This window comes from Rhinatrema bivittatum, chromosome 3, assembly GCF_901001135.1.
Source record: "Rhinatrema bivittatum chromosome 3, aRhiBiv1.1, whole genome shotgun sequence".
Taxonomy (NCBI): domain Eukaryota; kingdom Metazoa; phylum Chordata; class Amphibia; order Gymnophiona; family Rhinatrematidae; genus Rhinatrema; species Rhinatrema bivittatum.
Window position 1 is genome coordinate 186238943 of NC_042617.1, and position 26809 is coordinate 186265751.

Below are 26809 nucleotides of genomic sequence, written 5' to 3' on the forward strand. Positions count from 1 at the left end.
AGGCCAATAGGTAATTTACTATCCCCAGTAACTTCAGGAGATTCCCTCTGTTTACCTCTAGAGCCATCTCTGGCAGATCTTGGGGATCAACAGGCTTTCTTCCTGGGTTTGGGTACTGGATGGCTGAGGAGGCGTCTCTCTCTGCTTGGAATTGGCCCAGACTTTGGGGCAGGGCTCCTGGTACAAAGGGAGGGCTTACCTCTCGTTGGTGTCTCGAACACTTTACCAGCTGACAGATACCAGGCAGGGCTTTCCTCTCTCTTCAGTCTCTCGGCCATACCCCATTCTCTCCTTTCCCCATATGTGGAGTTGCAGGGGGATCCTGCATGTTGTCTCCCCGCTTTGGATAGTCAGCTGTCTTGGGTAGTCAGCTCTTTTTTTTTTTTTCAATGAGCTCTTCTAGGTTCCTTCTTATACTAGCCAGCCTATGATTATGCATAAGTTTCTTGCAAAATCAAGGAGTGAGTAGAGGGTGTTTTCTCTGCATTGCAGGTATTTGCCCCCCCTTTTTACTAGCCAGCTTTTGCCTATTCATAAGCTCATGCATAATTATGCCGTGTGTGGAGGGTCTCTGCTGCATTGCAGGTCTTTGTCCTCTCTCCTTTTCCTTGTGTGTGTGTGTGTGGGGGGGGGGGGGGGGGAGGAGGGGGGATGACAGGGGTCCTGCCACCTCTTGACCAGCTCTGTCTGCCATGTCAGCCTTTTCTACATTTGAGAGTGCTTCTCCTTTGTCCATGGGTGGGGCCACTTTTGCCCTATCGACTTCCCTTGGATGGACAGTGACTTCTACTTTTTGAGCTAAAGTTGCTGCATTGTCCATCTGGTTGGTTGTTGTTTATTTACAAGTATTGTTCAGTCCAGCAAAGTTTGCAGGCTGGATTTTTCTTTCTGTGCTGAGACAGTCTTGACTTTGCTGGGGAATACATGTCCATATTCATTCTGTGTCCCTCTTTGGTGGTTATGCTTTATATTTTGTTGCTTTCAGTGGCAAAACATGGGGTATCTCCCTACAGGTTAGTGAGTAGTCTGCTCTGTGGTTCAGACTGTTCCTTCTCTGGTACCCTCAGAGTTTCCAGATCGGTGAGGAAGTCCTCTTCCACAGAGGCTGCCTCTTGCAGCATTCCTGTTTTTGCTCTCAGCAGAGAGGTTTATGACTTCTTCTTCAGGTTGTTCTCATCCTGCTGAAATCTAGGACTCTCTCAGTATCTTTACTGAAGGAGATGGGCCCTGTGGGCTATACCTGCCTCAGCGGCAACTCCCTGCTGAGATTGGCAGGGAGTTTGCATAGTTGGGAAATCTCCCATCTACATTTTCTACAGCCTAAAGGCTGTCTCCTTTGTCCAACAACCAGAGGTCTGCCTCCTTTGTTGTTCACCTCATCAGACAGTCCAGGAGGAAGCCGGGGGGGGGGGGGGGTGTTGCATGGGCGTGGTCATCGCATATACCTTCACGATAGGGTATACAATCCTTTCCCTGCTTTGGCCAGTTCACTGGCCAAGATGCTTCCCTTTCACCTGGCTTCCCCTGATGGTGAATTCCACCGCTCAGCTGAGTTTAAGCAGCAGCTCACTGCTCTGCTCTGCATCTTGGCATGGAGCTCCCTGGGCTGGAGTAGCCCTTCATGCCTTGGCACTTGGGTTTTTATCCCATCTGACAGAAGACAGATCTTGTACTTGTAGTAGCTCGGCGGGTGAGGTATGCTGCAGACCCTGATACTGCTTGCTGCTACTTCTCTGGGCAGACTTGGATTCCATGCCTGCTATTCCTTTTGGACATACTTTGGGCATCACTCTACATGCCCAATCTGTCTTGTTACTCCATTGATTATAAACCACAGTTTTCTTTCTGCTGGGCACTCCAGCCCCAGTGGATTTTCAGTTGTCTTGTGAAAAAAAGAAAACCCCAAAATGTTGTTGTCTTGATCCGAAGTTCTTTTTTCTCTTGTACTTGGAAATTTGTGTCTTTGCTTGTGCTCTCTGGGTTCTAGGCCTACTGGTGCTAGTCAGAGTTCACTGTTAGGAAGCTCTTGACTGTGTTTGTTTTTTGTGTGGCTCAGTGGGATTCTCATCCCATGCTCGCATTATACCCCTGCCTTTGGATGTCTTGCTGCGTTTTAGGGTTTCTGTCTCTCTAACTCTCATCTAGTCTCTTTGAGGTGAAAAATCCAACTCTTTTCCCTCCTAGAGCACTTATGGGTCAGCTGCCTTACCAAAAAAAGGGGGGGGGGGGAATGGTGGTGCTTCTGCAGTAAAGGGTTTCCACCATTTTATCTCTAGCTTTGGGAATCATCCATGTGTGAATACTGCCATTCTGCTTGTCCTTGGAGAAAGCAGAGTTGCATACCTGTAACAATTGTTCTCCTAGGACAGCAGGATGTCAGTCCTCATGAAACCCACTGGCCTCTCTTGGATGTAGATTTTTCCATGTATTTGCTATGTCATGGACTGAGGGACTCTAGCTGAGAGACAGAGCGGGGGCTGCAGCTGCACATGCGATGATGTCACCCATGTGTGAGGACCAACATCCCGTAGTCTTCGGAGGACACCTGTTACAAGAGAGAAATTTCACAAATCAGAGGCAGAGATTATGCAGATCTAGGGCTGTTCTAATCCAGCAATAAATTTTTCTGCGATAAGCAAGAGGTATAAAATGATTTCCATGCATATATATAATCTGCATTAATAGCCTATTTAATCTCACATCTAAATTTTCCATTTGCATAAACTCAGACATTTTTGTACACCAGGTTAGTAACAGGGGCATGGTCCAAAATGACTGAGACCAATTTTTGCAGAGCGCCCACTTGGGACCAGAGCTTTAGTGGATTGTCGAGTAGGGCTTAGACGGATTTGAGTAGAAGGTAAAGTTTGCCTCTCTCAGATGGTACGTACACCATGCATTAATCATTCCTACTTTCCTCTATAAAAAGTTAATATCTAAAGCAACTTCATCCTTCTTGATTCTTATTGATGGCTTACAATCCATTGTACCTTTTGCAAACAGTATTAAAGTCCCCTCACCCTACCCCCACACACAAGTAATTTATAGCCTGTGTATTGCAACAACTTAGAAACCATCTGAGTGAAAAAAATCATGGGAATAAATATTTGGGACATGCATAATACACACTACTACTTTTTGATTATATAGTGTACCTACTATAATAAGGAATCTACCTTCTTCATCCTGGAAATTGTTTTTTATTGGAAAAGGAAGGTTTTTGTGTACCAAGATAGCCACTCCCCTTTGTCTTGTAGAGAATGATGAGAAAAAACACTGTCCCCCACATTCAGGCTAATACAGCTGTTATGGTTTTGATGAATTGGTGAACCCCGGGCCAAGGTGAGAGATGTCTCCGCCCATAGGGAGGAGCCCCGTGGGCCTCACCGTCGGTAGGCATGGTCTCAGCAACGTAGGACACAGCTGTGAGAGAGACTTTATTAAGGAGAAATATAGAACATAACCCGAGGTGCGGGAAATGTAATTAAACACAGTCTTAGTAAATAAAGTGGTCAGGATGATGATGTATATACAAGAGTCATGGTAATGGCCCGCAGCACGGGGTACACCCGGGAATTCCTGTAGGCTGATGTAATACCTCTGAGTGCAGATCCGGTAGTGGCCCGCAGTGCATGCCGAGGAAGCTGTACTGTAGAAGTCAAAGAGGCAGAGGTCGGTGTTACAGCAACAAGGCCATAGACCCAGTATAGGAGATGAAGTATCCTGAGGCACAGATAGCATAGAGTGAATGGACTGAAGAGTGGTAGTGGCCCGAGGAATGGGGTACACTGTGAATCTTCAGTAGAGATGATAGAAGTTGGAGAATGTACTCACACAAGGAAGTCCCAGTAGATATACCAGAGTAGCGGGTCAAGATGTCCCAAGCAGGAGGGCCCTCTTAGGAGCGGATAGCCAATACGTGGAAGAGCCCCCAAGGAGGGGGTTCTTTGTGTGTCCAATAAACTAAAGGAGAATCTGGAACAGAAGATCCAATGAGAGCAGATTTAACAATTGAGAGAACTCCTTGCTAACTCGTCTTAGCAATGGGCGAGTCCGTATAAGTACACTAGTGGTGTTGACGTCATCAGGAGGGGACGCCCCCGAGGTTCCCGCCATGCCATATTCATAAGGAGGTCCTGCGCGCCTAGGTGATGCTAGAAGTAAGATGGCAGTCGGCAGTGCCCACGCTGTCCCGGAGATGCCGGCGAAGTTGACATTGGTTGGCGGAGGCCGCCATTCTCCCAATGATAGATGGTGCAGGGAAAAAAGAGGTGAGCATGAGAGGTCGCAGCCGCCTGCGACCGGGCGCAACAACAGTAAAGCGCGCTCAGCTGAGCGCACTGTTTTACCCGTGGTTGGACGCACGTATTGGACGCGTGTCTACAACCCCTTATACAATAAGAGGTTTAGTGTATCCAAACCCCCCCGAAACTAATAGCGCTTATCACATGCAAATGTGTGTTGATGAGGCTATTAGTCATTAGCCCCAGATACAGAAAAAGAAAATGTGCGATGGTTCCGCACATTTTACGCTCAGATATTAACACCTGCCCAAGGTGCTAAAAGAGGTACTAGGGGCATGCTTTTGTCCCTAGCGCCTCCTTGGCAGCGTGACCCCTCGTTTAAATACAGTATCGCGTGCCCAGGAGTGGTGACTGGGTGCACATTAGGAAAGCGGGCTCTCAACACTGAGCCACCCGTTTTCCGTGCGTCTTTTTGTATCGGCCTGATTGTCTTCTCGGTTTTGCATGTTCTACATCCGAAAGTCATACAACAAAACAATGTGCGACTTTAGACATCGGAAAACGTTCAGAGGTTTTTTACGTTTTGTAGAGGCCAGTGAAGGGTGTCACAACCTCTGAGTTCAGTCCTCTCTAGCATCAGTATGAATGCTGTTACTGTTATTACTTGTGCGTGCGTGTGTGTGTGTGTTAGGGAGCAAAAGATCAAGGTGGCAGGTGGTATTTTGTGAAGATTATCCTTAAGTGCAATTGGTTTGCACGTTCCACTTTTCGCGCGGATCTTCCTGCACATCTCTGGCAGTAAATACATCATTCCAGGGCAGGGGGGACCTCTGAGCTGAAGAGCATATTCCCTAATTCAGAAGGGAAAGCTGGAGGTAGGTCTTCAGCTGGTAATCCTAAGTGGGATCAAGCATTTCACGTTCCATGTAGTGAATGAAAACATACAAGCGAGCCCTCTATACCCCCTGATTTTGCTTTGGAGCGTGTTGTGCTCGTGAAATGTCACTTGTCATAAAATCATCTTGAATGGTACCAATTTAATTACATTAAAAAACAGATCTAATTGGTATGCAGCACATACTCTGCATGAATAGCTAATTAATTAATTTTATGTAATCATTTGAAAAGTGGGTTCCCTCCCTGATTATTGTATTTGTCCCTTCCTTTTCCTCTCCGAACAGGTATGCAAAGAACTGCCTGACAAGGTGAAAGAATTGGAGTCCCCGTTACAGCCGCCCCCTTATGTGATGCAGCAAAAGGTCTCTGGTGAGTACTGAGCCCAAATTAAGAGTTTTAACGATGCCTCTTCCAGTGCAGTGTGATTGTGCCGCAGCAAACCCGCCTGTCTGCCGCCCTGATTGGGATTGCTTTGCTATAATGTGCTGCACGCAGCACCGTCTTGGGGGGGGGGAGGGGGAGGCGGTAATCACAGGTTTTTATATCTCCATGCGTACTTTGTACCTGCTGCAATACCTGAGCTAAGTGGTAGAAACATACCTGTGCTGTGCTCACCTCCCTTCGAGTGGCCTCTTCCTCAGCCTTGTGGATAATCCGGGACTGCTCCCCTAATAGCTTCTGTTGCTGCAGGTAGGTTCCAGTCTACATCCAGTCACCTGCAAGCCAGGACACTCCCTTTTTTTTCGAGACACACTTCATGGCAGAGAGACATCTCCAGGATATCAACCCAGGGATTAGAGGGCAGTGGGAAATAGTTTCATCTCTGTGTGCCAGGCAAGGATTCTGTTCCTGCCACCCGTACTCTGTACAATGTCATCCAGGGGATTCATATCCCCCTTCTGTTTTTGTTCCTTGACGCTGTAACATTTATAAGTAGCCTACATTTCTGCTTTTGAGGGACAGCTGTGATGTGGGAATTTGCTGTGTTTTATGGTAGACACCTAGAAGTAGATATTAAAAAAAATAGCTGGCTTAGAAATTTAGCCGGATAAACATTTCCAGCTAACTTAACTGAGATATTCAGCGGTGTGGCTGTGCTTCTGAATATACCTGGATGCTTTATCTGGCTAACTTTAGACCTGCTCAATATCAGGTCTAACTTATCTGCTAACTTAGCAGATAAGGCTGAATTTTGCCACTTATCTAGAGAAGTAGTTCATCTCCAAAATGCCCCTGTGCCGTCTCCCACTTGGCTGGATAACAGTTTAACTGGATAAATAATTATCCGGCCAAGTAGTGATCGCTGAATGCAGCCAAATGCTCAAATGATAAGCCCAAACTTATCCGGCAAAGTGACATTGAATTTTGACCTCCGTGTATACTGCCATGAAATTATAAGAGAGAATATTTCTACCTCAAGTGGCTCCCATATCATAGTCTCAGAATTATTTATGGAATTATGCGTGATCCTGCTACTTGGCATGAGAATGAAAGAATGAATCAAAAAGTAGAGGTGAGCAGAAAAGTATCTGTACCTAATGACAACGGATAGGCTTCATTTGAATAGAAAGAGTGGGATATATGTATGTGATAATCAAATGACACAGATCCATGGGTCCATATTTGTGAACTGTAGCAAATAGGAAATGGAGCTGCCCTGTGGGTTTTTCACACCTTGCTGCAGTGGTTCATTGTTCATTCCAGGTTTGTGACTGCTTCCTAGCAGTTAAGGGTACCAGATTTTTGGAGGTCAGATATGAGACATTTGCTACTAACAGAGGAGACTGTGGGAGGGTGAGATGGAAACATGGATAAGTCAGAAAGCCTCCCTGCTTAAAACTTTAGTGATTTTGTCTCAAATTTTTTATTTCGCTATGGAATTTTTCAAGCAACCTGATCCAAGCCAAGCCAGCCAGCCCACATTAAAACAGAAAGAGATAGAAGCTGAATAATAACCAAAATATGAAAATGCAATTAATTGTCTGGGAGGACAAGATGGAATGGACGGGTTGCTAGTTTGGTCTTTAAGGCAGAAAAAGACACGAGGGAAGGTTGTTCGGGAGAGCAGGTGCCAGTAAAGAGAAGCGCACGTGTTATAAAATCGGCGCGACTGAGTGCATGCGCTGGGAACCGCGTGTGCATCTTTGAAAATCCACCTTTTAGTCTGGTTAGGCCAAAGACCTGTCCTAAATTTAGCTGGCTATATTTAGCAGGCTATAAGATAACTGGCTATATTCAGTAGGCTGCAGTATTTAATATACCTCCAAAGTTAGCTGGATAAGTTCATCTGACTAACTTTGCTATCTGCACTGTGTCTGAATTTTGACCTCTAAATTCTTAAGTGAAAAAGGTGTAGATTGTTGGTATTGAGGTACATGTGTAAGTGTAATGGAACCTCCTAAGATGTGACTGGCTTCACATCTGGTTCACTTTGATGTTTTACCCTTAGGATCCCTCCCAGTGGAGAGTAACTTCATAATTGCATTACATGTATGTGAAATTGTAACCTGTCCCAAATTATTCAGAGGGTGCAGGCTGTGAAAAATGTTAAATAAATAAATGACGCTATATGAAATTGACCTGTCTTCCTGTTTGCTCTTTCCTGAGAACCATTTCAGATGGGGGTGACTGGCTACAAATTTATTTATTTATTTTATTTATTTAGAAACTTTTATATACCGGCATTAGTGGGTACATCATACCGGTTCACATAATAACTTAAAGCAAATAGTTCTGGCAACAGAAAACTTTGCTTAGCAAGGTAGGAAAGGAAGATTTGTAGGGCTCAGCCTATTCCTGAATCTGGCCTCTAAAGAGCAAACATTTTTTGGGGGGGTGGGGCAGGAACTCTGTTGCTGAAATGTGCAATGCAGTGACTTGCTCATGTAAAATCATCACATCACCATTTTATTAAGCAGAGTCCGTTCTTTTTTTCAGCTTCTCCTACTCTCCAGAGGGTCATGCTAGTGTCTTCTGCCGCTGAAGTTCCCGTTCATACACAGAGCACTGACGTTCCCATGCCCGCCGATCTGGATGGGACTGCTACAGAGTTGGCTGACTGGCTGGTACTGATTGACCACATGCTCACATCAAACATTGTTACTGTAGGAGAAGCAGATGAGATCAACCAGACCATGGCTCGCATGAAAGTAAGAGAACATAGGAACATAAGTCTTGCCATACCGGGTCAGACCAAAGGTCCATCAAGCCTCAGTATCCTGTTTCCAACAGTGGCCAAGCCAGGCTTCTGTTGAAGGCATTGACTGGTTTTATGCACTGTATTTATAATCTTGAATGGATGTGTTTTCGGCCAGGCAGCTGCTTTATATTCCTTGGGCTTCCAACCCATTTGGACCATACTTTCCTCCTCACCTTACCTAACTGGCTTTCACATTTTTTTTTTCACTGACCTCCATCTATGTCTAGTGTAAGTGTCACAATGGTGGTCTTCCGGCCGAGGGTGTTCAGCCTGGCTCCAAGTTAAAACATTTCCTACGGTCTGTACTTCTTGTTTATAAAATTGTGGTCTGAGATATGGGGCAGCTGAGACTATAATCCAGCTCATTGTGAAGAACATGCTGAAGGTTCGTCTGCTGGCTATCCAGTTGCTCTTGCTGCTTGCGCTCCTTGTATCCTGTTCCATTGTGGCTGCCTATGGCCAATATTGTTTTAAGAATGGGGGAGTTAGTTTCCAAGAATTGGTAAGTGGCCTGGCTGGATTTGTTGTGTGTTGCATGCTTAGGAGTTTTTCCACATGACTGTAACCTGTATTCTGAGTCAATGGTGCAAAACCTGGAGCTGCTTCAGTCCCATGTAGTGGGGGGATACAGAAGGTTCCATCTAAATAGAGCCCAGATTTTATTCCGGCTCCATTTTATTGGAAGAAAGGCTGGGAGAATAGAGTAATGAAGCAAAGCTGTCATGTTCCATCCTTGGACACAAAGGATGAACAAAAAGCCCATAGTTCCATTGTCGGAAACCTCATATGCTTTATAATTATTTTAATAACATTGTAAGTGAATGGATAGAAACCCTGCACTGGCAATCGGAATGAGTTGCCCACATTGGTGGGAGTTATGTATGAGCTAGTGTTGACATGGCTGAAACACACAAGTATGGTATTATGCCGGATGATACTGGCAATTAACACTGAAATTCCACATAAGGCTATCCAAAAACACAGAAAAGCACCAGGCATTCTGGAGCTTCTTGGCATTTTTTTCTGTGAGACTAATCTATTCTCCATTTGCTGAATTATAATAAAATGGAAAATCGTTAGCCAGTCAACTTTTCACTGTGAGGCCATATCACAAACGTTTCTAAAAAAAAATAAAAATCCATGAAATTTTTTTTTTTTTTAAAGTTATGATTATTCTGTCATTCACAATTTTCTGTTACGACAGACCAGTCACTAACGAGTTCCTGAAATCCTTGGCTATCCTGCGGATTTCTCAGGGGTGGTTATTACCATCTGCAGTGCTCCCATCGGTTGCTTCCACATGGCTATCCACAGAATGACCTGGGATTTCAGACATGTGTCAGCGAGGCACCCTGTAATAAATACATGTGGCCACTAGAAGGCATCTCTTTCCTTAGTATGATGCCTCCCCATGAACCTGGGACACAGAACGGCTCGGTATGGCATTTTGCCTGATCTTTCTAAACCTTGCAAGATTTAGATGTAAAGCACTAGCTGTTACTATAGGAATGATGTTTCCTACTAACCATGTAGACATGGCAAGTTTTTAGCCTAACGAGTCATGGAACTGCTTCATTATCTTTTTCTCACAGATAACAAAATATGACTTGGAGCAGCGACATCCCCAGCTCGATGCAGTGTTCACCTTGGCTCAGAATTTGAAAAATAAAACTTCTAGTTCAGATGTCAGGACAGCAATCACAGAAAAATGTAAGTTGTCATTTTTTTTTTTTTTTTTGGTTGGTGTCATTGTTAATGAAATTTTTTTATAAAAGTAACTGTGAAGTGAAACCATCAGCTGGGAGCACTGGGTCAGCTATGCAACACCACCAAAGAGGGTCCATTTGGGTAGAGAGTCAGCAGTTTGTGTGCTTTGGGTGAAGCTGTTAAATGCTCATTTTAAACAGGCCTTTCAACTTTTTTGAGTGATATCAGACACCTGGAGACCCAGAAGTGATACCCTGTTAATGCAGTCCCTTCAGTCAGTCTGTCTTGCAAGATTCAACCCATAAACCAGGCATTTCCAAACTCTTTCATTGAGAGCTGCAACTCAGCTGAGTGTTTGGAATTTCCACCACAAACGTGCATGAGATCTGATGGCACACAGTGGAAGGCAGTGCATGCCGATAGATCTCATCCTCATTCACTGTGGAAATCCTGAAAACCCGCCTGGGTAGCAGCCTTTGAAGACCGAGGTTGGAGACCCTGGCCATGAAGAACAGCCATATTGTAATACTGTTGCTCCAGTGAGTGGACAGGCAGGAGCAAGGCCTGCTACGGCCAAACCGGGGTACTAGCCGGCCTCTATGAAAGCGAGTGCAGCATAGTCTCAGAATAGGCATGAGGAGTGTGCAGTGGATCTGAAATGACCTTCATGGTGCCTGTAAGGCATGCAAACTATTCTTCTCTTCCACTGTGCATAGGGACCTAGTGAAATATATGAGAAGGCATGCTCAGTCACAATAAATCAGTCCCTCTTGCACTTCCTCAGTGAGATATAGTCTTTTTTTTTATTAGCATGCATTGCCCTCTTGAAGCGCCTGTGGTTTCATTCATCTTTCCGCAGCCGGATGACTGCAGTTCTTCTCGTGCTTGTCTTACTTCCTGGTTAGAATATGAAAGCTGCAACTTACTCAGAAATCAGCAGCTGTGGTCCCCACAACATTTTATATCTCCTCAAACTCTCTTTCCAGCTAACTATGGCATTTCCTTTTTGGGGTTAGTAAAAAAAATAATTTGTAATCCTCTGTGTCCCATAGGTTATTGATGCTTTTTTCCTGCTGTACTTAGATGACTAACCTCCCTTCCCCCTCCATACACACACATACCTACCACTATTGGAAACATCCAGGGTTTTCCAGAATTTTAATCCTGAAACCCCTCATTGCTGTTTTATTGCAGCCGTCAGCAGCAAGAAGTGCGGGCTTCCGATGTAGGGAGACTCCACTGAGCATAGAGGTTTAAAAAAAAAAAAAAAACAAAACAAAACAACAACAACCCTTGCAGAGTAAATGCTGTGCAGGAAACTGGTACATACCTGACTTTGATTCTTCATATTTGTGATCTGTGCATTGGAAGCTGAAATCTTTCATCCTTAGCTTCTTAATCTGGTACCCTTCGTCCCTATTACATACAGTAGAGCCATTTGCCAAGCGTTATTAGTGTAAACGTAGCTCAGCAGAAGCAGATGAAAGCTCTTGAAATCTGTGGCCCCTGCACTGTTCTATTGCTTCAGTCTAATGCAACCTCACAATTCATAACAAAACAATTCCTCTGGCTAGGGGAATGAAGAGGCCAAAAAGGCCACTACCTCCTGTGCCTGAAACTTCTGTTAAATCCAGACTAAAATTTTAGGGTCTAAATGGAAAAAAAAAAAAATCCCAGTCACCACTTTTTTTTTGTATTTCAAAATTTTTATTGACTCAAACAGGTGAATGTATACATCACATAAAACAAGATAATAAAGAAAAGCGTATGACCAGTCACCACTTTTTACAAGGTCTCCTGTATTTCTTTGCCTGCTAAAAATTTTGGAAATGTCTTTGGTAATGGCTGCTCGTCTGCTGCCCACTCTTGACCCTCTTCCCTTTCAAGCTTTCTCCACAGTCCATTGCAGAAATCCTTTTTGGCAAGTAATATGTCACGGGCAATCAGGTTTTGGTCATGCAGAAGGATGCATTCAGTTCCAGCTCCAATGTCCTAAATCTGTCAGGGGACCAATCATGAAGAAAAGTGTCCAGAGCCAGAAAGTCTGACCTTAAAAGCTCCACAAGCCTGCAGGCTTTGATATATTCCAAGACATTTTCCTGATATTTAACAACTTTAGTCTGTCTTGATTCTTTGCCTTATTATTTAGTACCACCCCACTCCCCCAAGTGAGTTACAGATGAACTAACGAAATAGATACAAATGATACCCACTTCATACATTAAAAAAAAAAAACGAAACACATAAGTACAAGCAGCGTGCTAGTCCTAAGTCCTAGAACCTATCATCAATAAAATATATTCAATGCAAAAACAAAACAAAAACTGGGTCAAGGATATCTTTTACAGTAAACCATCAGCTAAAAAGGGAAAAATAAAGAAGAGAGAATCCATCATTTTCTCCATAACAATTACTTTTTATCTGTTTTGAAAACAAAACAGCCAGCCTGGGAGAAAACCAAACAGAAAATGAAACAGGAACAACTCCTCTGCAGGGAGTGCTACCATTCGTTTTTCCTCCAACATCAATTTAATCAATTCAGAAGGTTTCTGGTAGATATCTTAGAAATGACTGCAAAAAACAAAAAAAACCCTCTCAGATTTTAATTGCTTTATGAAGGTCAGGTAGGTTTTTTTTTTTTTTCTGATGGATATCCAAAGGGATACTCTCCGTAATATGGGAGCTATGCAACTGAAGGCCAACTGTGAGTGGGAATCAATTTTGCCTTTGAAAATGAAGAAATGGATAATAGGCCTTGTTGTGAGGGAATGGAGGCTTCTGTTTGGTAAATAAAGGCACTGGTATTGTCATCATGTTTTGTATAGCGCATACCACATATATGCAGTGTTCTACAAAGACTCGTATTAATTGTCTCAACTCCTTGAAGCTTACAGTCAAAAGAGACAAATAGATAAGGTCAGGGCTGGTGCAAGCGCTGTAGGAGAACATTACAGCTTTGTGCCTCCCACTGACTTCCCCACACACAATTTAAATTTTATGCATTTATCGTCACAGATTTTATAGGATAAAAAATTTTATAGGATTTTATAGGATGTTTTTGTGATAGTTGCATGCACTGCCATGGTGCCAGCCAGAAACTGCAAAAAAAAAAAAAAAATCCCTGCTTGGAACCCATATGGTATTATATCTATTGTCACGATATCAATCTCACAAATACCCACACACACACTATGTACTCCAATATACCACAATGTAAACAATCCCAATAAAATAATGTACTGGTCTCTTTTTTACATACAGCACTCTGTCGCCAAAATACTTATGTAAGACCCTCTTTTCACGAGTAGGCATATATTGTACCATCTCGTTTGTCATAGGGGTCTGAATTACTTTTAATAAATCCTGCATACCTTTTGTTTGCTTAATTTTTCAAGTTTTTTTCAAGTTATCTTAAAATGTCTATACGAAAATTATAGGGAACTCCCAATTAATACCGCACAACCGATGATGAATACTTATCCACAGTAGAAAGGTCCCAAAAGTCCTGACATGGCCATGTTTCGGACCGCAGTCCTGCTTCAGGGGAAATCACGGGTCTCCAATTCGACGATCCTTCTCAATACCGTTAATGTGGTGATTTCATCTGTGCAAATACTTTTCAAATGCGGGCTATAATTTCACCCGCCTCGATTTGACAATGGCGAACTCCCGGACTCCTTTTATCCACCTATTCCGGAAACACCAACTTGTTACCTCCCCTTCCGGGAGGGTTCGGAGGAAGATCTCTATCACGTCCTCCCATGACTCACGCTGCTGTAATAGTATGTATCGCCAAAAAGTCTTCCATCAGGTCCTCAATTTAATGGGAACACTGTTACAAGGAAATTGCGCATGTCCAAACAACAAGTCCTCCATTACGTCCTACAACCACTATATGCTTAGTGGGTAGACGTGATTGAAGTTTCCCATCAGGTCCTCTTCCGACGAAAAAAGTATTTGAATATTTAGATCAGAGACATCCAAACTTTCATACGCGACAGGCGCTGATTATAAAGTCAAACTTAGAAAAATCAACACTCACTCGATATACACAATCTGGTGGGAGAATCACAATTGATTCTCTCATTAAGACCAAGAGTCCCCAGTGTTCAAAGGTACGCAGGATTTATTAAAAGTAATTCAGACCCCTATGACAAACGAGATGGTACAATATATGCCTACTCGTGAATAGAGGGTCTTACATAAGTATTTTGGCGACAGAGTGATGTATGTAAAAAAGAGACCAGTACATTATTTTATTGGGATTATATCTATTGTAACACAAGTGGGGTATAGGGTTGGACCTCCCATACCAACACAGCACTCAAAACAGTAACAACCCTAGCAATAAAAATGCAACACTGCAAATATTACACCAGGCCCTACAAAACTAATATACCTCCTCCTAGGAAAACAGAACAAGCCAGGCTGCTAGAGATCCTACATAGAAACGATAAGCTAGCAGAATACTTCACCTCGGTCACACATGCAGAACATAGACACAGCCTTACTAAATACAGAATAATTAATCATTAATTATGAGTAATGATTTTTATTTATTTATTTATTTATTTATTTATTTATTTATTTAGGCATTTCATATACCATCGTTCCAAAGATCACAACGGTTTACAAAATCAGTATTCATAGTCATGGTCAATTATCACATATTTGTGAGTCTATATTCGCTTTCTTGTTCTATGAAACAGCGAATATTCTAGTTTTTAATCATATATATTCTTGGATATCACTATAGCTGCTATATAATCAGGTTCCTATTCATATAGGGGTAGATTTTCAAAGGGTTATGTGCGTAAGATACATGCATAACCCCCGAAAACCTACCCCTGCGTGCGCTGAGCCTATTTTGCATAGGCTCGGCGGCGTGCACAAGCCCTGGGACACGCATATGTCCGGGGGCTTTCAAAAATGGGCGGTCTGGAGGCGGGGCAGGGGGCGAGGTGGTGTGGTGGCGGTTTGGGGGCGGTCCAGGGCGGGGCCGAATCCTCCGGCACAACGGCCTATGCCGGGGGATGGTGAGCCGGTGCGCACAAGTTATGCCTGCCAGAGGCAGGCGTAACTTAGCGAGATAAGATGTGGGGGGGGTGGATTTAGGTAGGGCTTGGGGGGTGGGTTAGATAGGGGAAGGGAGGGAAAGGTGGGGGGAGCTAAAAAAAAGTTCCCTCCAAGTTCCCTCCAAGGCTGCTCCGATTTCGGAGCAGCCTTGGAGAGAACGGGGAAAGCCATCAGGGCTTCCCTTGGGCTCGGCGCACGCAAGGTGCACAAGTGTGCACCCCCTTGCTTGCGCTGACCCTGGATTTTATAACATGCACGCGGTTCTCTCTCTTCTCCTGCTTCATTTCCATCTCTGTTTCTTTCTCTCTCTTCCTGTCTTAACTCTTCCTTTTCCTTCTCTCTTTTCTACACTTTGCTGTTTTGCTCCAGTTCTCACTTTGTGACTGTTCTTGGCTCCCTTGTACACTTAGAGGAGTCAGAGAGTTCAGCACAATTGAAATGGCCAGCCCTTGAGACTAGCATGAATGCCAAGGAGCTGGAGCGCAGACAGAGATATGTGTGGCATGCACATGTTCAGGCAGGTGGCAGAGGGTCAGCAAGTTCTTGTCAACCATGAGCACCAGGAATGCTTGGACGACATGGCCATTTTCATTCAGTCTTACCGCTAGTGTGAGTCTTGGGTGCTTCAACTTTGCTAGAGGGTTTTTGTGGTTAGAAGAGTGAAACTTTCTAAAAGCTATGTTTGAATAGCTTGTGTACAACTTCTTTATCATTTCCTGCAGTGGAGAAGGTCAGGAATCAATGGGATAGTACTCAGCATGGTGTGGAAGTTCGACATCAACAGTTGATGGAGATGCTTGCTGATAGCTCTCGGTGGAACGAGCAGAAGCAAGAAATGGAAAAGCTCTTGAGACAGCACGAAATGCATCTGCACACCCTCCTGCAAGCCCCCAAAGAGCCACTTATAAAACAACTGTCAGAAAACAAAGTAAGACACTGCATTCTTTGTTCGTCCTCACTCCCTTTTTTAGGCATTATCATTGTATTGATCAGTTGCATGGGTTTTGTGTACTTTGTAATATGTTGTATGAAATTGGTGTTATGGGTCCAGACATTTTCAGTTAGGGTTTTCGGAATAGAAATATATAACAAACAAAATTGAACCCATTGATATCATTGGTCATTCTGTTCAATCTTTTGGGTAATTAAATTTAATTTAAAAAGTTCAAACTGATTTCCAAATTGTTAGCTGCACAGTTTAAATAGAGATATTTACTTTTATAGTGATTGTTTGAATGAGTGTCCATATTGATGTATAAGCTTTGCTTCTAAATATTCTGCCATCACTTACTGGAAATTTTTTATTACAAGGTTCTTTTGCTAACCCTTTATGAATAATCAAAGTTGAATTCTGTTGGATCAAGATAGGGATGTGCATTCGTGTCAAACCAATACAAGTTTCGTAACAAAAGAGACTGTTTTCACAGACGGAAAATAGACTTGCTCAAATATATCAGAAAATATTTGGTTATTTTGGGACCATTTGCCCAAAATGTAAAATATAATATAAAAAGAAGCATTCCTGGTTGCCCCCCCATCCCTGCTACTGCCTCAGGTTCTAGGCCTTCCCACTTACCCCTTCTGGGGGGGGGGGGGGGGGATCTATATCGTAGAAAGGGGCTAGAGCGATCCTCAGTCACTCCTGCCCCGCTGGCTTCGGTCATGCCATTATTTTGCATGGCCATACAACAAAATGGCACTGGCTGGCCCTGAGACTGCCATCATTTTGTTTGATATGAAACACTGGTGACAATTTCAGGATCGGCAGGTACTATTTTTAAGAGAAACTGGTAGGCAGGAACCACTGGGTATTGTTTCTGCCCCTTTCAACGATGAAGAATTCCATGGAAGGGATAAGTAGAGGTTGGGGAGGCTCTAGAATATTTTTAGGGGTTCAGGGGGAAAGAGGGCTCAGGCTGGTTTTGGAGCAGTCCAGGGAGGCCCCAGTTGCAGTCTGGCTTTTTGGCAGGGGGAAGGGGTGTTTGGATCGGGGGAGAGACCAGTGAGGCACTGGGACCTGAGGTGGGGGATGGAGATTGGGAACTCAGGGAGGCCCCATTTCAGTTCTTTACTTTTCTTTGCTTTGCTTTAGTTTTAAGGGGCCAATCTTAAAATAAGACTTATCCGGCTAACTTACATGGGATATTTAATGGCATGGCAATGCTGCTGAATATACCTGGATAAGTATTAAAGTTAGCTGGAGAAGCTTATCTGGCTAACTTTAGACCAACTATGGGCCATGTCTAACTTGTTATAAGGCTCAGTATAGCTACTTATAAGGCTAAGTTAATCGGATAGATAGTGCCAGCCAGTTACACCTCCTGCCCACCCTCTGACTATATGGCCAACTGTTTAGCTGGATAAGTCACTTAGGGCCTCATTTTCTAAAGTATCGCAGGCCTGCGATGCTTTAGAAAATTGCGCTGCGGGGGGGGGGGGGGGGGTGCGATCGCTGCCGGCTTCGCGCCCAATAACTACACCATAGAAGGTGTAGTTATTGGGTGCGAAATAGCCAGCGAAAAGGCTCCTTACCTTTCCGCTGTGCGTGCCGTCCTCGCGGAGTCGGCCCCGTTGACGCCCCCAACTCCTCCTCTTCCGGGGCCGACTCCGCCCCGATTTCAGTAGCGCAGGCCTGCGATAGCTTTGGAAAATGAGGCCCTTATATAGCTAAGTGGTATAGCCAACGGCAGCCACTTTGCCGGATCAGTCCAATGTATCCGGTGAAGTAGCGATTGAAAATCTACCCCTAAATGTTTATTTCAGTTTGGCAATCAAACCAAAACAAACATAAAATAAATCGAATCCTGAATAATATTTAAAAAAAAAAAAAGTGCCTGAAATGATAACTTTCCCCCTGCTCATCTCTATCAAGAATCTTTGGAAGGTGTGATATCTTTTAAAGCTCCAACAAGAAGGATGCTGTAGTCTGTGTGCTTTTCAGACCTCGTAAACCCTCCTTTTCAGACGTGGTTTTGAACGCTGATGTATCTTGTCAGCTATGTCATTGGTCTTTAATAGGTATCCCAGCCTCTGAAGATGCTAAGATGTATTGCTGCTTATATGCTGTACATCAAAATCAAGCTAGCAGATTGATTTATGATGGGGATATTGGCATGCCACCAGCCTATGCTGAAAGTCCCATATTCTGTAAAAATATGGAAATGTTTTTGAAAATTGGGTTTTCAGAAAAAACAAAAAGATTGTTTACTAGTGGACTTAATGGAGTGCAGAATGAGGCAAGATTAATTTTGTAATTGTAGAATCCCAAATTCAAGTAAAGAAATGGTTAAAAAAAAAAATCCATAAATCAAAATATAGGGAACTAAATTAATCTCAAATGATTGTTCAAATGATTTTGCCACAAAAACTGGAAGGGTGAGAAAATTTGAACAATGAAAAGTGAAGTTTTACCCGTACAGCTTATTTGCAAAAGGACATTTCACTTGTGGCTCATCCACAGACGCATGTTTTATATCAGGGATGGGGAACTTCCTGGGTTTTTGGGACATCCCTAATGAAAATGCAGGCAAAATATTTTGCATGCAGATCTCATATATAATCATCAGGAATATACCGAGAACAGAACTCATTTCCCCAGCCCTCTTTTAAATGATGTATTTGTTTTCTGTTGTTTTCACATAAATTGTGTTTTTACAGATTTTCACCTATTTGTGTCCTGTAGTGCAAATTTTAGCATAAAGCATATTCTAGCTAAATTATTTGCAAAGGATAAAAAGACCTTTCATGCATTGTTTATTACCATCCACAAAAAACTCTAGCTTGTGTTCCCCATGAGGCAGTCTTCTTGGGTACTGGTTCCAGTCTTAAAGCAAATGGGGGCCAGGGGAAAGGCAGCTTTGTCTGGTTCCATAGTTGAAAAGCTGTTTATTTTGGGCCAACCCTGTGATACCATGCAGAAGGAACCCTAGTTTAATTCCTGATTCAGATTTTCCGCTCCCTGGGTTGCGTGGGGCTCATGGTCCTTGAGAAAGGCATAGCTGGATTCAGAGTCCATGATTCAGGGCACCAGAAAAAGTCCTGGTAGGGATGTGCATTCGTTTCATACGTTTCCTATACAAGCATGTAATATGAAACGATGAAACGAATGCACATCTAATTGACATATAATGGGAAACGTATGAAATGAATTAAATGAATGAAACGAATGCACATCCCTAAGCCCTGGTGCATGCTTCCCCGCCGCAGGAGCGCTGCTGTAATGAGCGGACTTGGAACATTGGGATGGTAGGTCTGCTAAATCACTGGAAACACCCGCGTATGGTGGGCTTATAGTGCCAGAATCCTAACAGTGCTCCCAACTGCACCAGAAGAAAGAGGAGAAAGGAGCCCCCTCCAAGCAAAAGATGAATCATTGATAATTTTAGTCCTGTGCTTTGATTCCTTTATAGCAGGAGTAGCGAACTCCAGTCCTTAAGCGCTAGAAACAGGTCAGGTTTTCAGGATATCAGCAATGAAATATACATGAGAGAGATTTGCATACAATGGCAGCAATGCATGCAAATCTATCTCATGCATATACACTATGGATATCCTGAAAACCAGACCCGTCTGAGGCTCTTGAGGGACTGGAGTTGGCTACCCCTGCTCTACATGGAGGAGTTTCATATACAAATAGTACCAAAGTCTATCTAGAACGGGTTCCATAAAATGCCATGCAGCTAACCAAATGCTTTTTCAACCTCTAGAGACAATAATGTACTAAATCTTTATTCAGGTGGGGTGAATGGGTTACACCTAGGGCTGCTGATTTTCTTGGCTATTGAGTCTCTAGGCCTGAACTTATGGAATTTGTTGTTGTTTTTAGCATAAATATTGCCCAGTGATGTAGATCTAGATTAATGACAGTTTTCCCTGTTTATCAGTAGCAGTGTTGGTTTCATTTAATTCCTGAGAGGTGCATGCCAGGAAAAAAAGTCATCTGGACTGCAGTGTCCCCTCTGAGGTTTACAATGCTGTATGTACTTAGCAGGAGAAAATCATTTTCCAGGGGAGAAAAAAAAAAAGGTTCTCTAATGTTGGGGAGCTTTTATCTGAGTGCCTGCAACCCAGTTGCCCTCTAGATTCCTGCTAATCCAATTGTAGGACTGCTGTGGGAGCAGAGGTTTAGGGCTATTCAGGGGCATGAGCTAAGCACTTTCTAGCCGGCTCCAGTTTCTAAACTACAGGAGAAAATCCCATGAAATAGTTTTCACTGTCTAAACATGAATAGTGTCGCATCTCAGCACTGTGTGCGCACAAGAAATGTTTCACTGTAGCTGGCATTTTGAGTCAATTACATTTGAATTGCTGCTTTAAACTTAAATACTTGATTATAGACTAGGTTAGAAGGCACTTTGTCCTTCAGAATAGCAGTTCATTTTGAGGGCGAAATGAGAGAGAAGGAGACAGTAGCTGCTGCAGACTAATCAGGCACATTTTGTACAGTGCTGTATGTACTAACAGATCCTTATCAGTTCTACCAAAATGGCTTCATTGGGGTTATTATGATAGAGAGGAGTCTTTGCACATTTCCACTAGTAAAAGATGACCAACTTCTTTTGCGAGACAGAAACCTAAAAAACCCCAAACATTTAGTCAGTATAAGTTGGATATGTTTTTTTGGGCCGTAAGAACATAGAATCTTCACAGGAGAAAAACATTGTTCTTCTTTTCACATGTGGACCCATTCATTGTAAAGTAAAATAGCTGCTGGTTCGCCTTTGAAAAATGTAGTGGCATCCCATTGTCTCTAGAGGGCGCCCAATCAACAGAGAACAGGCAGAATTTAGGGATTGCGCATTTGCTCGAGAATTGGATTTACAGTAATTTTGTAGTCTATCTACAGCCTGAATGTGTGCTTCAGTCTTCAATCTTGCAGTAACAATCACAGATAACTGACATGGATGATCCAGTGGATTCTGGCTTCCCCCCTCTTCATTCACAGTTCCTCATAGCTGTATCTATGCTATGCCTGCACTAGTGGTTTACCATACCCTGACTTGCATCCTGGCTTTTTCAGGAATAAGAATACTTTTGGTGCGGAGAGCATAAAGAGCATGGAGGAATTTGTTTTTTTTTTTTGCACACTGTTAATGGTTGAGAGACATTCGGATCAGGCAAAAATATTCATCAAGCAATGTTCTGCTTCACTCTTTCTCCCAGCGTGAGGGCTGCTCTTTGGGGAGACGAGAATCTGAGAATAATATTAAAATGAAGCCAATGACTTGAAGTGGGCGGACTGTCCTTGAACCCTCTTGTCAATCATGGGATGTGGCACTTCCCAGGAAAGTGCTTAACCTGGCTAGTGTTAGTTTTTTTTTTTCCTTTAAACTTAGGATCCCAAATGTTTTTGGCAAAATAGCCAAATGCACTGTTTTACTTTTTCCTGGATATTTTTCCAAGTATTTAATTTGGGTGAATTGTGCCTCATAGGAGTCGATTTTCAGTGGCTAGCCATCCAGCCAGCAAATTTAGTCTGAGAATCTAATCTGGGATAATCGGTGGCACCCTCCGTACTGCTGAATATATCCAGCTATGTAAAGATTAGTTGGATAAGTTTGTATGACTAACTTTAGCCGGATAAGTGCATTCCGCCCTGGACCGCTCCTGACTATATCTGGCCAACTTTTTAGGGGTGGTCTGGGGGGCATGCTTTTAAATCCTGCAAATTGTCCGCCTAAGTGTGTAAATTTAACTAGAGCTGTACAGTTAAAAGCACTAAGAGGTGAGATTCCAGCAAGTCACTTGGCGGCTGCCTTATCCCTGCTACATTACTGATTTAAGTGAATTTTCAGCTCCTGGCCAGCTAGCAGTAAATGTCTGGTCAGTTGTGTGCTGGTTAGTAATGCTTACATTTCAAAGTAGTGAACTGTAAGCTCTCCTTTTCACTTTCCGGCTATTGTTTGCATTGTGGAGGAAAACATTCAGCCTGATGAATCAGTTGTCTAACTCTGTAGTTAGGCTGCCTGAATCCTTTTTCACTCAATGCAGAATTAAGCTCTGGAATTTGTTGCCAGAGGATGTGGTTAGTGCAGTTAGTGTAGCTGGGTTTAAAGGAATAGCCATGGGATCTACTTAGTGTTTGGGTACTTGCAGGTTCTTGTGGCCTGGTTTGGCCACTGTTGGCAACAGGATGCTGGGCTTGATGGACCCTTGGTCTGACCCAGTATGGCATGTTCTTATGTTCTTATGTTCTCTAGGGGCTTTTGCTTTAGCCACATTCCTTGTAGAATAAGAGAGCCTGGAATTTGAGATTGATACCAGGCTGGCATTGCAATATTAACTAAACATCTTATTTGGGAGAGAGCTGTCTTTGTGTTGCATTTACATTTTTTTTTTAAGATCCACATCTCCCTTTGTGGGTTGTCACCTCCCCACCTGCGTCTGCCTGGGCTTGATACGTTTAGAATTTGCTGAAAAATGATGGCTTTGCAGCGGTGCTCAGGGTAATCGACCATAAACCTGCACCAGCAGTCAGCCACACTCCCCCTCCCCTCCCTTTGAGCCAACGAGGTCAAAATGTGCCTCTTCTCCAAGGTGGCATGAGCTCTCCTGAACAGAGCAGTGATGATTACACATTAGAATGTTAACTGCGTCCTCAGATTGGAAAGCTGTTTTATGTGCTGCCCGTGTTAAGTCCAAAGCTTTGTCTCATTTCCAAATAATAAGGCGATATATTGCACCCATATATTAATGAGCATGTCATGATGTCACTGTTGAACAAAAAGAGGAGACAAGCAAGCTGCTCGTTATTCATGTGCGTTACAGGTAATAAAACACACAGTACCAAGGCTGTGCATGAATTACGGCGGTAAATCCCATCACGGCAGTCTCTGGTGACAGTGAGAAAACCTTAGGAGCTCAGCTCTTGCGGTTTATCATCTCATTTGGGCATTGACAATCTTCTCCTGAACGATTTTACTGTAGTCATAATAATAGTATCATAATAATAATTCATTCTTCTTAAATGACTTAGCACCATAGCAAATAAGCATCCAGCATAATATAAATTCCAATTATTAGGGATGCGCAGAGGGACCGCATACATTACATTCGGTATTCGTATTCGTGGGGGGGGCAGATATGTTGCATTCGGCAAGGGGGGCCCGATCCGTTCATGCGTTCCATTCTTGTTCGTTTCTCGGCTAAAATTTAATTAACTACAACTTCCCACCCTCCTGACCCCCCAAGACTTGCCAAAACTCCCTGGTGGTCCAGCGGGGGTCCTGGAGCCATCTCCTGCACTCTGGCTGTTGGCTGCCAGTATTCAAAATGGCGCCGATAGCTTTTACCCTTACTGTGTCACAGGGGCTATCGGCGCCATTTTGAATACCGGCAGCCGACGGCGTGAGTGCAGTAGATGGCTCCCGGACCCCTGCTGGACCACCAGGGAGTTTTGGCAAGTCTTGGGGGGATCAGGAGGATGGGGGTTTTGTTTAAATTCGCTCCTTTAGATGGCTGAAAAATTTGGTGAAGATTCATTGTATTCGTGGGAATCGCGATATGTTTCGCTTCCCCACGAATACAACGAATATGGCCCTGTAAGTTGCGGATTGCCAATACGTTGCAAACGAATGCACACCCCTACCAATTATCAATGCGATCATAGAGCATCACATATAAATGGTAAAAAAACCATACAAATTGTAAAACGTCAGGGGAGCATAATACGGCAATCAAAATCAATTAGGTAGCACCTAAAATCTAAAACATGTAAAAATGATCTGAAATCAGTCGGATAAAACATAAAACCTATAAATTAATGCTCTTCATATAATGAACATAACTTACCATATTCTGTGCCATACTAAGTTTCTTTTGTTACCCAAACTCCCCCCCACTGCTCCCATTTGTCTGAAAAATTCAAACTGAGCTATAGAATTTGAATTTCCATAGCCTACTTCTTTGGTTCTGTCATGGTGGCTAATACCTCATCGTACATTTTTTTTTTTTTACTATCTAGATACTTGTGATAAAAGCATTTTTAAAAATGATTAGTAGGGCATGCAAATGCATGTTTATTTATTTTTTAATGTATTTCCTGTATCCAGTCTGCAGTACCCTCCCAAGGTACATGGATGCCTTCTAGCCATCCCTTGCATAAGCCTTATTCTCACTTCCTCTGGGGTAGGTAGCCACCTCTGAGGACTAGCAAGGAGAAAGTAAATCAGACTTCAAGCAGCAGGAGAATCTTTTTGTTGATGCTGTTTTTTTTTCTAAATCCCCTGGCTTTTAGCAGTGGGCATTTCCCGTTCTCCTTCCACCTGCAGCCCGCTTCACACTGACTAACGTTTTTTCAGGAGCAGTTGACTAAAGGTGACCAGAGAGCTCCAGGTCATAAAGAACAGGCCGAGGCTGTCCTGGTTGTCCTCATTGCACGGACAGACTTGCATGCCTGCTTTTCTCAAGAAATTGGAATTACCAGTCCATCGGTGGACCGGGTTAGAACCTGTGGACGACAAGGAGGGGAATTGACCCTGGGTTAGCCTTGTTAAACTGGAGCAGTTGTGTGCGGGACACAAGCTTCTCAAACCCGAGTCACAGACAAACTGGTGACAGTTCTTCCCATGCACATTTATAGCACCTATCCCAAACAAAAAAAAGGAAATTTAAAAAGAGATAAACAAAAAGAAAGACTGATTTTTGAGGGCCAGAGAGATGGAAGTTGAGAACCAGTATTTTATGAGCAGGGATGGCTTTCCTCATGGGGAATACAGAACAGGCCATGCACTGCGTGTGCCTGAGCAGCTTCTGTTCTATCAGCAGGCAGTGCCTGTAGGGCTGTGCTACTTCAATGCTAATTACACAGGAGGGTTCCCCCTAGTCTTCGAGTGTTACAAATCCTCTTTTGAAAAAAAAAAAACAACAAGTCTTAATAACTTTGTGAAAAGCAAACAAACCTCATGGTGTATAATTGTGGGCATCTTCTTTAGATTTTGTTTGCGCTTCGAAGCTTTTGAAACTTTCCACCGACTTTTGCTCCTTTTCTCTGAATGTTTTCTTTAGACGTTACTGCAAGAGCTGCATAAGGGGGAGATCGTCCTGGGCGCCTTCAGCGACCTCTCCAACAAGCTGCTCCGCGACTACAATGCCGACGACACGAGGAAAGTGAAAGAGACCGCAGACCACCTGCATACCGCTTGGGTTAACCTGAACCGAAGGTAGTGCCAGCTCCTTTTTTGGGGGGAAGGGAATGAGAGAGGTGAGAGAGGAGGGAAATCACGAAGGAGAAGTGTGTGTGTGTGGGGGGGTTTCTTCCATGGGGAGCAGTGATAATTCTGCCTTTGACTCAGGCTTTCTCCTGGTTCACAGAGGGTTCTCCGGTCCGCCAGGGCTTCGAGCAGGCCTGGTTTTCAGGATGTCGCGTTATAACTGGCAGGTGCATTGATTCTCACGCAGGTGGGGACATGCACAGAGCTCGTGTCTCCATCCCTGATTTGTATTTTTGTGCAGGCAGGTGGCATGGGGGGGCCCCCTGTTTGCATTTCTCATTAGCAGAAATGTATTTACACTTGTTGTTCTGAGTGCTGAAATTCTCCAAATGAAATTAGTGTCCCACACAGATTTATGCCTGCATAGCACCATTGCCCAGGGGGTAATAATATCTCCGAGCAAATCTAATTTTTTTTGTGCTGTTGACAAAGAGAAGCAAATATTAAAACTGCATGGAATTGGGATTCTATGAATCCCAACCATCTTGAGGCACAGTGGTTGTGGCTGCTCTTTTTTTTTAAATGTTTCTACTCCAGACTGTGTAGTGAAAATAAATGTGAGAAGAAATAGAAGTAACTTGACCCAGATACTACAGACACTAAGGAGGAAGGATGTCTGTGCTGCTGGGTAGAAGGATGCTTTTCTGTACCTTCTGTGCCAGCTTAACAGGTCTCCCCCCTCCTCCCTCCCATACCTGGACTCCCTCCTCTTCCATCAGCGCCGTTCTTGCCAACGCGCAGCCCCCAACCCTCCCTCTTCCCGACCCTGGCCAGTGTACACTTGCATATGTAAATTCTCGACGGGATGAATCCCCTGACTTAGAAGCAATTTGCTTTTCCCCTCTTCCTCCTGTGGTATTCCGTCAGCTGTTGAGGGACAGCAGGGATGGACAGCAGAAAGTGACGCAAACTCCTGCTGGAATGGGCCGATACCGAAGCAAGACACCGAGCCATCGACGGCGTGGCTGTTCCCATCTGCTGAATCGTCTGGGAAAGATGTGCATGAAATCATGAGCCACGGATATAAATCTTTGATTGTGTGGCTCTTGTTACCTCGCATGTAGCACGGGTACAAAGCTGTTTTCCTTTAATCAGTTAATAGAGTGACTGACCTAGAAAGTGGGTGAAGGGAAAGCATTTTGCTGAAGGTTGTGTGGTGTAATCTCTGAAGCAGATTATTGGGGCTCTTTCTTCTCTTCAAAGTGGCACCTTGCTTTTTACGGTGAAGTCATGTAATGTGCAATCATGCCATAGCACTGCAAGGTAAAAAAAAAAAAAAGTGTTGTGTGCTTTAACCTTAGAAACTCGCATGCTGCTGCTCCATGTAGCATCCTTTGTTTACACTGCTTCTGATGTGAACCAGTGCTCCGCCCGCTCTGTACCTGCATCGCTGGCGGGTCACCACCAGAGGCTTCTTTGTGAGCTCCTTTGTGATCTGCAGGGCAGCAGCTTTTTGCAGGATAAAATGCTTTGGG

General features: G+C 43.6%; 1 protein-coding gene across 1 annotated transcript in view; it reads left to right on the forward strand.

Annotated features, from left to right (window-relative positions):
* Positions 1-26809, forward strand: part of UTRN (utrophin) — a 1458479-nt gene that overhangs the window by 527101 nt on the left and 904569 nt on the right. The window contains exons 47-51 of the mRNA XM_029594027.1: positions 5426-5510; positions 8079-8290; positions 9933-10050; positions 15846-16051; positions 25129-25283. Of these exons, the coding sequence (XP_029449887.1) occupies positions 5426-5510; positions 8079-8290; positions 9933-10050; positions 15846-16051; positions 25129-25283 (776 nt within the window). The remainder of the gene's footprint in view (positions 1-5425; positions 5511-8078; positions 8291-9932; positions 10051-15845; positions 16052-25128; positions 25284-26809) is intronic.